The 15214-nt window shown below is 37.0% G+C and overlaps 1 protein-coding gene across 1 annotated transcript in view; it reads left to right on the forward strand.

Annotated features, from left to right (window-relative positions):
- Positions 1 to 15214, forward strand: part of LOC110457269 (DDB1- and CUL4-associated factor 1-like) — a 42622-nt gene that overhangs the window by 15089 nt on the left and 12319 nt on the right. The window contains exons 15-28 of the mRNA XM_021508472.1: positions 845 to 964; positions 3771 to 3873; positions 4504 to 4623; positions 5101 to 5172; positions 5469 to 5550; positions 5905 to 6044; positions 6934 to 7015; positions 8833 to 8954; positions 9098 to 9298; positions 12335 to 12534; positions 12969 to 13044; positions 13680 to 13741; positions 14406 to 14472; positions 15007 to 15078. Of these exons, the coding sequence (XP_021364147.1) occupies positions 845 to 964; positions 3771 to 3873; positions 4504 to 4623; positions 5101 to 5172; positions 5469 to 5550; positions 5905 to 6044; positions 6934 to 7015; positions 8833 to 8954; positions 9098 to 9298; positions 12335 to 12534; positions 12969 to 13044; positions 13680 to 13741; positions 14406 to 14472; positions 15007 to 15078 (1519 nt within the window). The remainder of the gene's footprint in view (positions 1 to 844; positions 965 to 3770; positions 3874 to 4503; positions 4624 to 5100; positions 5173 to 5468; positions 5551 to 5904; positions 6045 to 6933; positions 7016 to 8832; positions 8955 to 9097; positions 9299 to 12334; positions 12535 to 12968; positions 13045 to 13679; positions 13742 to 14405; positions 14473 to 15006; positions 15079 to 15214) is intronic.

Genomic DNA, 15214 nt, shown 5'->3' on the forward strand with positions numbered 1-15214 from the left:
ACAAGATAACTTGCTTGAATATATATTGATCAATATACAAACTTAGACGATAAGTTCAAAGTTGAGTGAAATCCATGCCTAATTAATTAGCATACTGTACTCTGATTGGTCAATGGTTTTATGCCAAGTAACTTTGTCAGATAAGGCAAGGGTTGATATCTTATTCAACAACAAAGGCAAAGTTCAAAGATGTTCACAATCTGTGCATAATCTATTTAATGGTTTAAAATAATCAGGTATTGGTCAAAGGGGTAAATGCCAGTTTCAGTTTTTAATGGTCTATGAAATACATTGTATGGACAAAAGGAAGCAATTCCTAATTCCTATGCAAATTAATTATCCAAAGGTTTAAAATGATAAATTCTAGAGGAAACTTGGTACCCTTCTTCTGACAAACCTATAAAGATATACTGTACACACAAGAAGAATAACTTCACAGTGGTACACTTTTACATAAAACTATGATTCATAACAAATTAACAGTAAATCCTTCTGTACAATATGATGGGAACTTCGTCTTTATTTTGTTCTCCATTCCAAAAATAATATATATATATAACTTTTGCCTTAGCTTTCAGTACTTTCAGTACTTTGATTTGTTATTATGAAATTCATGATTTCTGAAGAAAAAAAGTAAGAAATAATAGATTGAATTTATTTTCATTTTTTTTGAGACTATCAAGAGAAATTCCAGGGACACTTCATGGCAGGAACTCAAAACAAATGGTTATGGGAAAGTCTTAGCATTGTTAATGTGACAACTAATGGTAGAGGCATGTCCATTAACACCTATAGATCGTGTATATAGCTGATGTTGTACAGTAAGGCTTTGGTTGTTTGACAGGCCGGAGATGATCAGGAACGCCCTGGACGTGATCCATGTTTGTACTGTAACCCCAAAGTCCCAGCTTGCCCTGCTAGACTCTGTACCAATGCCAGAAAACCATCAAACGCCAGCCATCAGGTCTGTTCATCTGTTGTGTATACCACTAATTCCTAACCTGTTGAATGATGTATTATATGCGATGTGAGAAGGTACTGGTAGCCCTGTAACTATGATAAATGATGTTGGACATAAATAAGTTGTGATAACTTGCGCCTAATCCTTTTTGTGTCGCCTGCGAAAAGCCGATCAAACTCAAACTTCATGCAGTGCTTCCTTACCAAAAGTGCTTGCTTGGGATTGCTTTTCAGGTCCGAAGGTCAAAGGTCAAGGTCACTGTTACTATAAATAGAAACTTCACTAAAACTGTATACTGGATGGCTTCGATCTACCACTTGACCCACCGTGTATACCTCTGAAATGCCTTACTCCAAATGTTATTGACAACACTAGCTGATTATTTATTTATGGGAAACCATCCGACAAATCATACAAATTAAACTTGGAATTGAGACAATGAGTATCCATAGCAAGTTCCTTAAAACTCAGAGAATTCTTCCCAGAATAACAGATTATATAACAAAATGATGCCATCCAAAAACATAATCTATGATTATTGCTTACTTTTAACATTATTTCTTGAAATGAAAAGTGTATCTATTTCTTCGTAATCTCCTAGCTTCCTGTGCAGGCGACACATCCACTTCCGTGGAATTCTTGTGTTGTAATATGCAATAAAATCTGCTTAAACTATTGTCTGGTTAAGGCCTATTCTAGATCAGAATATAGGAGGGAGCACAAAGAAGTGCATAAAATTGATAATATAGGAGTATTGAGATCATATTCAAATGTAAGCATTAGGTGGGGAGCGGGCATTAGGAAAAATATTGGGATGAAAATAGATAGTTTGTTTGGTTTCAAATTGGACCAGATAATAAAAAGTGTCTAAATTCTCCTAATGCATCAGTTAGTAGTGAAGACAATTTTTTTCCAAAAAGAGAGTTGAGTGTACAGGCAAGCCATCCACTTTTCATACTCTAAATGTATACGCTCTCTAACAGACTGTTGTGTACGTGACAGGATTTGTATGAGCTGTGATATTGTGCTGCTTGTCCTGACAGATGTTGTGTACGTGACAGCATTTGTATGAGTTGTGATATTGTGCTGCTCGTCCTGACAGATATTGTGTACGTGACAGTATTTGTATGAGCTGTGATATTGTGCTGCTTGTCCTAACAGATGTTGTGTACGTGACAGGATTTTTATGAGTTGTGATATTGTGCTGCTTGTTCTGACGGATGTTGTGTATGTGACAGGATTTGTATGGGTTGTGATATTATGCTGCTTGTCCTGACAGACTGTTGTGTACATGACAGGATTTGTATGCGTTGTGATATTTTGCTGCTTGTCCTGACAGACTGTTGTGTACATGACAGGATTTGTATGCGTTGTGATATTGTGCTGCTTGTTCGACAGATGTTGTGTACGTGACAGGATTTGAATGCGTTGTGATATTGTGCTGCTTGTCCTGACACATGTTGTGTACGTGACAGGATTTGTATGGGTTGTGATATTGTGCTGCTTGTCCTGACACATGTTGTGTACGTGACAGGATTTGTATGTGTTGTGATATTGTGCTGCTTGTTCTGACAAATGGTTGTGTACGTGACAGTATTTGAATGCGTTGTGATATTGTGCTGCTTGTCCTGAAAGATGTTGTGTACGTGACAGGATTTGTCTGCGTTGTGATATTGTGCTGCTTGTTCGACAGATGTTGTGTACGTGACAGGATTTGAATGCGTTGTGATATTGTGCTGCTTGTCCTGAAAGATGTTGTGTACGTGACAGGATTTGTCTGCGTTGTGATATTGTGCTGCTTGTTCTGACAGATGGTTGCCCCCGTGACAGTATTTGTATGCGTTGTGATACTGGGCTGCTTGTGCTGACAGATGTTGTGTACGTGACAGGATTTGAATGCGTTGTGATATTGTGCTGCTTGTCCTGACAGAGGTTGTGTACGTGGCAGGATTTGTATGAGTTGTGATATTGTGCAGCTTGTCCTGACAGATGTTGTGTACGTGACAGGATTTGTATCAGTTGTGATTTTGTGCTGCTTGTCCTGACAGATGTTGTGGACGTGACAGTATTTGTATGAGTTGTGATATTTTGCTGCTTGTCCTGACAGACTGTTGTGTACGTGACAGGATTTGTATGTGTTGTGATATTGTGCTGCTTGTTCTGACGGATGTTGTGTATGTGACAGGATTTGTATGGGTTGTGATATTTTGCTGCTTGTCCTGACAGACTGTTGTGTACGTGACAGGATTTGTATGTGTTGTGATATTGTGCTGCTTGTTCTGACAAATGGTTGTGTACGTGACAGTATTTGAATGCGTTGTGATATTGTGCTGCTTGTCCTGACACATGTTGTGTACGTGACAGGATTTGTATGTGTTGTGATATTGTGCTGCTTGTTCTGACAGATGATACTCTAAATGTATACGCTCTCTAACAGACTGTTGTGTACGTGACAGGATTTGTATGCGTTGTGGTATTGTGCTGCTTGTCCTGACAGACTGTTGTGAACGTGACAGTATTTGTATGCGTTGTGATACTGGGCTGCTTGTGCTGACAGATGTTGTGTACGTGACAGGATTTGAATGCGTTGTGATATTGTGCTGCTTGTCCTGAAAGATGTTGTGTACGTGACAGGATTTGTATCAGTTGTGATTTTGTGCTGCTTGTCCTGACAGATGTTGTGTACGTGAGAGGATTTGTATGAGTTGTGATATTGTGCAGCTTGTCCTGACAGATGTTGTGTACGTGACAGCATTTGTATGAGTTGTGATATTGTGCTGCTTGTCCTGACAGATGTTGTGTGTTACAGTGTGTTGATAGGGCTTGCTGAGGGAGAGGTGCTGTCAGATCCAGATGTACAAAAGTCTGCCCTCAACGTCATCATCAACTGTGTGTGTGGGCCTGTGGAGAGGGTAAGTGTATATAGAAGTGCAGAAGTCTGCCATCATCACCAACTTTGTTTGTGTGAGCCTGCAGAGAGGATAGTGTATATAAAGTTGTCGGTGTCCTACCTCAATATTAACTGTGCGTGTGAGCCTGTGATAGGGTATGTACATGATATGTATGCACATGCAAGTAAGCTATATGTTAATATAAATCCTTGATACTCCACAGGTTACACTCGCTTTCTCTCTCTGCCCATCAAAATGTACATCAAAGGAATCTGTCAGTCGCATCACAGTAAAATTGACCGGTTATGAGTTGGTTGTTGCTCCTCTGTAATGTTTAAAAGACAGGTATCAGCCTAGCGATTGGTCAGTTGTTTTTTTACCTGAGACCAACCAAATAGCTAGCCATGTGCCTTCAATTTTGCTATGACATAATCCAGGGGTGCAAAGGGTGAAAGTGAGCGTAACCCCTTCATCAAATGTCACTAATGACAAAAGCTATATGTTATTTTTCTAAACAATAACTTTGTACATCAGGCTTCATACATTTGTAGGGGAAATGTTGTTAAATTTGTTAAATAAGGTTTTAAATAAAGTATCTACAGATGTTTGTCCTTATCAAGATTTCCATTTCTTATCACCTTTTATTTACAGTTGGGTGGAGGCGTGGGGCGATATATGGGTACGGGTGCCAAGAAAAAAATCAATCTGAAGATGGGAGAAGATGTCCTTAGTCGCATGTGGAATGGAGTGCGAGTCAACAATGGCATTATGGTAAGTATTGTATTGGAGTGAACTCTTGAGACAATGGCTATACCATTGCCTAATGGACAGGCTTGATAGAAACATTTACACAAGGTTCAAAACCTCTGACTTCATATATAAAGGGTTCTGCAAACCTAAAATTTGTTCAAAGCCTGATTACATCAATAAGCATGAATGAAAAGTTTGAAATGCTGGTTTTGGGATACATCTGGAAAATAACAAACATTTTAGCACGCTTTGGTCCTAGAAGTAAGTGCCCATGAGCTGTATGGTAAGATGTGGCATCCATTGTCGGTCAACTTTTTCCTAGGACAGCATCTAATGACAGACCAAGGTTAAAATGTTAAGAAGTTAGGTATCTTCAGTGGAGTGCCATTTTTTTCATGTAAATGTCTTTAACCTAATTTAAAAGTCACAAGTTTCAAATATGAAATGTTATCTAAATTATAAATATATTATATGCATGTTTGGATTTATTATTTACAGGTACTATTAAAGTTACTGACCATCAAAACACCAATCACAGATGCTGACTGCCTCCGCGCACTGGCATGTAAAGTTAGTATTCAAGTAGCATTGTCTTCACGCTATTGTATAAATTCATACGTAGTTTCTGCATGAACGATCTTTTTCATGGTGATGATCTAGAAAGAATCATTAATTTAACCAAGCAATAAATTAAACTAATCAATAAACTGTTTAACAAATCATTACTGATAGACTAGTTGATCTTCAAGAATTCATGGTAGAAAGATATTAATTTTGAGGAGCATTAATCATGAAATGTTTATTAAATGTATACAAAAAATAAGAACAACAATCGTTATTGATTTATTGATTCCGGTTTGTTTCAGGCTTTGGTAGGTTTGTCTCGGTCAGAGACTGTCCGGCAGATCATCGGTAAATTGCCATTGTTCAATAATGGCCAGCTTCAAAGTAAGTTACATGCCTCTGGCTGTCAGTCCGTACTAAACTGTCATAAAACTATCAAATTCCTTGTGATTAAAACCAAATATCATTCCTTTCTGTTAGTAAATTGAAACAATATTTCCTTTAAAACATTGCAACTCTGACAAAAACGTTATAATATATCGCCAAAAGGGGTGGGGGGTGGGTGTGGTGGAAACTAGAATACAGTGTATAAATCACAGATCACTTGGTTTATCAAAAATAAATATTTGTCTGGTCTACAGTAATATTGTTATTCCACTTGTCCAATATTTAGACCTGAAAGTCTGCACATCTGAGCCAGCCCTGGCTGACCATGTTGATAACTGTTTACTGTTTCAGTGTTGATGAAGGAACCTGTGTTACAAGATATGCGCCAGGAGTTTGTCAAGTTCTGTAAATACGCTAACAACCTGTTGGAGCGTGTGTCTGGAAAACACTCCAACGCCAACTTCGATGCCTCCCTCGACGACATCAGGAGGGTAGGTAGTCTGTGATGGAGCTGCAGTGTCAATGTGTTGGAATTGAGAAAAACAGTATTTGAATTTCAAATTCGAAGGAGCATTTGAATAAACTGAATTGTCAAAGGAAAAATAAGATTCTTGACAATTGTCCAAATTATTTCATATGCTTAAAAACAGTATTAAGCAATTTACTAATAATAATTAAATAAACTCAGTCTGCTAATTAAAATATACTCTGTGTGCTCACATTATAGCATTCAAAATATAAGTACAACTTAAACCTAAAACCATTATTAAAGTTGTATGCCTACTGTAAAGTCATAGTTGTCATAAACATGCTAGACAAATCATTGTGAAACCATTACAATATTTCTTCAAGCTTTTATTAGGTAACAAAAAGGAATGTTTAAACCCATTCCAATTAAATGGTTTTTATAGAAAAATATCTTCATGACCAGAAAAGTCAGATGGAATGGGATGAGTTTGTAAATCTTTTGTCTTTATGGTTTACCTATGTAAATTGCACTTTTTGTTACCAAATAAAGTAGAAGGTAAATATAGTTCTGCATTCCACTGACATATCAAGGTAATTACCTGTAATGTCATCATATCAAGGTTACCTGTAATGTCATCATATCAAGGTAATTACCTGTAATGTCAAACTATCAAGGTTACCTGTAATGTCATCATATCAAGGTTACCTGTAATGTCATCATATCAAGGTTACCTGTAATGTCATCCTATCAAGGTTACCTGTAATGTCATCCTATCAAGGTTACCTGTAAAGTCATCATAGGTGATCACATGTATATACGTAGCCAGAATTGATGTGATTGTGTTATAACACCGAATGTTAAACAGGTCATAAGTAAAGTCCAGTGTCAATCTAGATCAATTTTGTTTACAGGCAGATATTGTTGCCCAGACGAAGATCATCTTCCAGGAGAGAGAGCTGCTCCAGCTAATGTATAGCCACCTTCTGTCCCAAGGTATGCTGGGCTTGTTGTAAACAGTGCTGAAACTAGTGTTGTTGAAGACGTGCTCTAAATGATTTTAACTTGTATTTGGTGTGAAGCATCCCTTGGCTTACAGTATTCAACAATGTATCAATGGATGATTATCTTGTGACATTACTTTTCCCTCACACAAAGTTCCATGGTAACATTCTGCCCGTAAGGACATATCATACTCCATTTGTTTTCATCGGTAGCTGTATTTCATGAAGACATTTTTTCCTTGGACGTAATTAACAATTCACCATCACACACCTTGTCATAGTGGCTGTATTTCTTAACTGTTTTTCTTGAAACTTCTTATGTTTGATTTTGTCTGGAAAATATGCTGATCAGGAGCTATTTGTACCAGCTTAACTTAGAACAAATAGTACTCCTATAAGGCTTAAATAAGGCTTAAAAATAAGCCATCACTTATTTCTAAATAGAAAACAAGTCTCTGTAAAAACTTTTTTTTTTTGTTAATAAAGGGATAAAAAACCATCTAGACATTCATTATTGATGGTATGTGTCTTTAAAATATTTGTATTGTAATTGAGTTTTATCCTACAGTGATATACTTTGTCATACAGTGATATACTTTGTCATACAGTGATATACTTTGTCATACAGTGATATCCTTTGTCATACAGTGATATACTTTGTCGCACAGTGATATACTTTGTCATACAGTGATATCCTTTGTCATACAGTGATATCCTTTGTCATACAGTGATATACTTTGTCATACAGTGATATCCTTTGTCATACAGTGATATACTTTGTCATACAGTGATATCTTTTGTCATACAGTGATATCCTTTGTCATACAGTGATATCCTTTGTCGTACAGTGATATACTTTGTCATACAGTGATATCCTTTGTCATACAGTGATATACTTTGTCACACGGTGATATACTTTGTCATACAGTGATATTTTTTGTCATACAATGAAATTCTTTGTCATACAGTGATATCCTTTGTCATACAGTGATATACTTTGTCATACAGTGATATACTTTGTCATACAGTGATATACTTTGTCATACAGTGATTTCCTTTGTCATACAGTGATATTCTTTGTCATACAGTGATATTCTTTGTCATACAGTGATATCCTTTGTCATACAGTGATATTCTTTGTCGCACAGTGATATACTTTGTCATACAGTGATAAACTTTATCATACAATGATATACTTTGTCATACAGTGATATCCTTTGTCATCCAGTGATATCCTTTGTCATACAGTGATATTCTTTGTCGCATAGTGATATCCTTTGTCATACAGTGATATACTTTATCATACAATGATATACTTCGTCATACAGTGATATACTTTGTCATACAATGATATACTTTGTCATACAGTGATATCCTTTGTCATACAGTGATATCCTTTGTCATACAGTGATATTCTTTGTCGCACAGTGATATCCTTTGTCATACAGTGATATACTTTATCATACAATGATATACTTCGTCATACAGTGATATACTTTGTCATACAGTGATATACTTTGTCATACAGTGATATCCTTTGTCACACAATGATATACTGTCATACAGTGATATCCTTTGTCATACAGTGATATACTTTGTCATACAGTAATATACTTTGTCACACAATGATATACTTTGTCATACAGTGATATCCTTTGTCATACAGTGATATACTTTGTCACACAATGATATACTTCGTCATACAGTGATATACTTTGTCATACAGTGATATCCTTTGTCATACAGGGTATACTTTGTCAGACAGTGATGATCCTTGTCATACAATGATATACTTTGCTGTTGTTTCAGGTTTATATGAAGCAGCGTCTGCTCTACAGAAAGAGGCTTCCCTACCTCTGTGTTCGACGATTCCTCAACTCCATCCAACCAGCCCGCATTTCTTCTCCACACCTCACCACACACCAAAACTGGTAAGTCTCTTTCTGACACGCAATCCTTCTGTCCAGAGGTATTAACATAGGTTACTAGTTATATGAAATCAGACCAGGCAAAAATAAATTCAACTTTGGGAAGTGTTTTAGTTGGATTGATTGCTAAATGTCAATCTTTATAGGGTCGTCAAATCTGTCCGCTGCCAAGCAGCCAATCAGCTTCCAGCAGTCATGTAAACCAGCCAATCATGGTCAACACATCACACAGTCAGATGGAGAATGGTGCCACTCCTGGAACCAGTGCAGCAGGCAGCTCGGGACACATACGCTTTACCATTGGGAAGCCAGCCCATCCTTCCCCCTCCAACATAACTCACAGCAAGGTAGGAAACACCTCTCACCAAATATCACTGCTACTTTTTTTGAGTTCTATAAGATCGTGGTGATGTCAAGTCCAAATTTAGATAGAACAGTTTGATTGATTTGGGTATAGGTGGGTATTGGGTTGATTTGGATATAGGTGGGTATTGGGTTGATTTGGGTATAGGTGGGTATTGGTTTGATTTGGGTATAGGTGGGTATTGGGTTGATTTGGGTATAGGTGGGTATTGGNTTATCATACAATGATATACTTCGTCATACAGTGATATACTTTGTCATACAGTGATATCCTTTGTCATACAGTGATATCCTTTGTCACACAATGATATACTGTCATACAGTGATATCCTTTGTCATACAGTGATATACTTTGTCATACAGTAATATACTTTGTCACACAATGATATACTTTGTCATACAGTGATATCCTTTGTCATACAGTGATATACTTTGTCACACAATGATATACTTCGTCATACAGTGATATACTTTGTCATACAGTGATATCCTTTGTCATACAGGGTATACTTTGTCAGACAGTGATGATCCTTGTCATACAATGATATACTTTGCTGTTGTTTCAGGTTTATATGAAGCAGCGTCTGCTCTACAGAAAGAGGCTTCCCTACCTCTGTGTTCGACGATTCCTCAACTCCATCCAACCAGCCCGCATTTCTTCTCCACACCTCACCACACACCAAAACTGGTAAGTCTCTTTCTGACACGCAATCCTTCTGTCCAGAGGTATTAACATAGGTTACTAGTTATATGAAATCAGACCAGGCAAAAATAAATTCAACTTTGGGAAGTGTTTTAGTTGGATTGATTGCTAAATGTCAATCTTTATAGGGTCGTCAAATCTGTCCGCTGCCAAGCAGCCAATCAGCTTCCAGCAGTCATGTAAACCAGCCAATCATGGTCAACACATCACACAGTCAGATGGAGAATGGTGCCACTCCTGGAACCAGTGCAGCAGGCAGCTCGGGACACATACGCTTTACCATTGGGAAGCCAGCCCATCCTTCCCCCTCCAACATAACTCACAGCAAGGTAGGAAACACCTCTCACCAAATATCACTGCTACTTTTTTTGAGTTCTATAAGATCGTGGTGATGTCAAGTCCAAATTTAGATAGAACAGTTTGATTGATTTGGGTATAGGTGGGTATTGGGTTGATTTGGATATAGGTGGGTATTGGGTTGATTTGGGTATAGGTGGGTATTGGTTTGATTTGGGTATAGGTGGGTATTGGGTTGATTTGGGTATAGGTGGGTATTGGTTTGATTTGGGTATAGGTGGGTATTGGTTTGATTTGGGTATAGGTGGGTATTGGTTTGATTTGGGTATAGGTGGGTATTGGGTTGACTTGGGTTTAGGTGGGTATTGGTTTGATTTGGGTTTAGGTGGGTATTGGGTTGATTTGGGTATAGGTGGATATTGGGTTGATTTGGGTATAGGTGGGTATTGGGATGATTTAGGTATAGGTGGGTATTGGTTTGATTTGGGTATAGGTGGATATTGGGATGATTTAGGTATAGGTGGGTATTGGGTTGGTTTGGGTACAGGTGGGTATTGGGATGATTTGGGTATAAATGGATATTGGGTTGATTTGGGTATAGGTGGGTATTGGTTTGATTTGGGTATAGGTGGGTATTGATTTGATTTAGGTATAGGTGGGTATTGGTTTGATTTGGTTATAGGTGGGTATTGGTTTGATTTGGGTATAGGGGGGGATTGGGATGATTTGGGTATAGGTGGGGATTGGGTTGATTTGGGTATAGGTGGGTATTGGGTTGATTTGGGGATAGGGGGGCATTAGTTTGATTCGGTAATAGGTGGGTATTGGGTTGATTTGGGTATAGGGGGGGATTGGATTGATTTGGGTATAGGTGGGCATTAGTTTGATTCGGGAATAGGTGGGTATTGGGTTGATTTGGGTATAGGTGGGGATTGGATTGATTTGGGTATAGGTGGGCATTAGTTTGATTCGGTTATAGGTGGGTATTGGGTTGATTTGGGGATAGGGGGGCATTAGTTTGATTCGGTAATAGGTGGGTATTGGGTTGATTTGGGTATAGGGGGGGATTGGATTGATTTGGGTATAGGTGGGCATTAGTTTGATTCGGTAATAGGTGGGTATTGGGTTGATTTGGGTATAGGTGGGTATTGTTTTGATTTGGGTATAGGTGGGTATTGGTTTGATTCGGGTATAGGTGGGTATTGGGTTGATTTGGGTATAAATGGATATTGGGTTGATTTGGGTATAGGTGGGTATTGGATTGATTTGGGTATAGGTGGGCATTAGTTTGATTCGGTAATAGGTGGGTATTGGGTTGATTTGGGTATAGGTGGGTATTGGGTTGATTTGCAAATTTGACATGAAATACAAGGAGTGATGTAATCGATGAACAACCCTAGACAGTTGTAGGTGTGGACACCTGCAAAACAAACTTACTAGTGAATTAATTGTTTAGGGGTTAAATATTCTTACAACATCTAACTTCTAAGGTCCTGATGGTTTGTTACGATTGGTTATCATATGTTTATCTAGCTACACTACTGTTCCTACAATTATTCTGTTACTTCAAATAATCAGCCTTAACCTGTCGAGGTCATCAAAAACAAAAAAGCTTGGAAATATTTTGTGTGATACGGGTAAGGTTCAATTTCCATCTGACGGATGGTATAATAGTAATTCAGCCCTACATTGGCTACTTCACACATGCTTTATTTAGATGTTGGATATGTGTATAACAAAACATACCAATGTCACTAGAATGTAAAAATGATTTAGGAGATGGTTGAAAAATTTGGGTTTAGGTTGATTCAAAATCAACAATATGGGAGGGGTGATAAGACACAACCAAAGAAAAGGTATACCATCAATTATAAAGTGTCTTATTTACCCTGAATTTCGATTAAATTTTCTGATTCATTTGCCACAACTCCTCCTTGTATAAGTTGGAATTTTTTTTCTATTCATAAAAAAGATTGTTCATACAGTCTTGGCACTGTAAATATTGTGATTGGATTTGTAGATGCAGCCCACTCGATGCCGATTTAACCGGGAAAAAGAGGGTGGCCTCGGAAGTCCAGCGCTACGAAACAGAGGCGCTTTGGGCAAAACAGGCGGGGAGTTTGAGATGACTCTGGACAAGATTGTGACTGAATACTTACGGAAACAGCATGCTTTATGTCGGAACCCTGTAGCGACCTGTCCCCAGATGTCTCTGTTTCAGTAAGTTATGGAATTTGATTGTCGTTTGATCCTTGAGGCGTGATTAATTTGTTTCTTCGTTGTTTTGAATGATATAGAAACATGAGAACTGGCTACTTGATAGGTTGAGTATGTATACATTTTTTTTACCAAAATTTCAACTTTTTTCTCAGATTTTTCTTTTGATTTTCATTTATATTACATCTTCATGAGGCTTTACACTTTCACAATATATTAAACAGGTACTACAGATAGAAACACATGTAGCCTTTGAAATAAAGCGAGAAAGTCAAAAAAATTATGTTCATGTCAGTGCAGTTAGTGTAAAACTTCTATGTTAATATGCATAACCAAATCTTCCCAGGAATTTTGAACAGAAACGTAGCTCCATACAAACCTTCTGCTACCAGTTCTCATCAGTGCGGATAAAGATGAGTTACTGTATTTATTTATAGACCACACCGATGTCCAGAGCCGCGGGGGAAGAGGAGTGCTCCGGCAAACTTCACCTCGCGCTTCTTCAACAGCCAGGTAGGACATCCAGGCAACTGTTTTCTGTACTAGACCAAGAAGAATCTGTACCACTTCGGAATATCTGATACAGACGGTTTCCTTCTGACTTAATGCTATATTTACCGAATATAACACTTTTTCCCCAGGGTTAAAGTCATCTATTAATGATATCAAATTCCAAACATAAGTGCCAGAATAAGAAGGGAAACAAATTTTGGAGTTTGAGAAACTGACATTTTAGTCCAAAACAACTTTCACCAATCACTTAGTCTATTTTATTAATGAAAGGTAACATATACTGACTTACACGTGTATACATGAACAGACACGTTTTTGTCCCGGCTAAGCTTTCAATCTGTCCAGAGGTCATGTTGAGGCATATCAAAAGGCATTGTGAGCTTGTGACAAATACATTTTAACACATACAAACATCTGATCAGAAAACAGATGTTTTTATTGTAAAGATGTATGCCATCAATGATCAAACTTCCGACAAGGTTTCCAGAATGTTTGGTATAACTTTCTTGATATTTTTACTAAGACCAAGAAAGATTCAAGGTTTTTTTAAAATAATTAATCATAAAAATTGTTTAATAGCACTTTTATCATCCACTGCATTTTGTTTATGTTATAACGAGTTCTTTTACTTTTAGATACAACCAAGATATGGGGGTCTTGAAGGTGCTAGTGCAAATCATAAATTCATCTACAGCAGGTAAGGAACTCAATATGTTTTTAGACAACTATACATTTCATCCTCATATCATACTAAAGTATGTTTTCCATATTTTGTTGTTCCTCTTACTTATCCACACATCTGAATACTTAGAGCTATAAATATATACTCAACATAGTGAACATACATACAGTTATGCTCATGATTGATAATCTGTTTACCAGACTTCCTGAGAAGATCCTTATATATACCTCATTTACATATACCTCATTAACATAATACCTCATTTACATATACCTCATTTACATATATTGATTTATTACGCTGATATTTCTCCATCAAATTATGTTCGTTTTTAAATCTTTGTTTTGTATCCTGTAAAAACGAGACACACGTGTAACGCTTCCAGGCACTGCTTGGTGATTTTATTGTCCTGCTGATAAAATTTATACTTTTTTGGTGAAATCCTGTAATTGAAATAATTTGATATTCATGAAATGTTTGTAATCAATTTGTTTTAAATACACTGTCTGCTATATAGTTTTCTGACATGTTTTAATCTTGCTAATTATTTTTGTATTTTTAAGAAGTCCCAGTGGAAACAGTAAGGATATCAATGGGATTAGAATTTGACAGTAATGATAGGATATTTGAAACAGAAAATGTGATATAATAATTTTGATAAACTTTTCCTGTTTAACAGATTTCGACCTTTTAAAACTTTCAAAGATGGTGATGATAATTTCGGCTTTACCTGTTGTGCATTTGCGGTAAGTGAACACCAGACTTGTATAATGTTGAGATTTACTGCAAGAACTATGACATTTTCTTATATGAACATCCTAAGGTAAACGAATTTTAACTTCGTTAATTTATCTGTGTTATTAATTGTTTTCATACTGTATAAGCCCTCTTTAGAGAACAGCCCATTCTGCCTGCTCAAGCTTCAATTTGCTTTAAAAACCCAAGGAAATAAAAAAAAAATCCTAGTGTTTTTTTCGCATTTCAAAAATGATTGGCTTCTCTTTTTCCTCAGGTTTAATCTTGTTTACCTGTTAACATTGATTCAGGCCATGAAAACCTTGACCGAGCCCTTTTTTGTGAACATCTCCACAACCCCCTCCTTTAACCTCTAAATATAGTCTTATCTGTAAATATTCTCTGAGAAATAATATCTCTGTTCCTTGTTTTCACACGAGAAGTTGAGAACGTAGTTTAAAATGTTCGTTCATGCCATACCAGAATTTTATGTAACATCCTATTTTCTATCCTGATTGATTTGCTATGATGTTTTTACTTTACAGCCGACACAGCAGCATTTGATATTAGGTACATATACTGGAGATCTGAAGTTGTTCAATGTGGTGTCTGACGAGGTAAGTGCCTTTCAGAATTTGAAGAAATCATATATTGTCGATAACTTGCTTTGTTGACCTTTCTACTGCATACTGAACTTATACTACATCAAATCTCCATCCCCTTGTATTGTCTTTTCTACTGGTTACAGTGAAC

This window comes from Mizuhopecten yessoensis, unplaced genomic scaffold, assembly GCF_002113885.1.
Source record: "Mizuhopecten yessoensis strain PY_sf001 unplaced genomic scaffold, ASM211388v2 scaffold9073, whole genome shotgun sequence".
Lineage (NCBI taxonomy): Eukaryota > Metazoa > Mollusca > Bivalvia > Pectinida > Pectinidae > Mizuhopecten > Mizuhopecten yessoensis.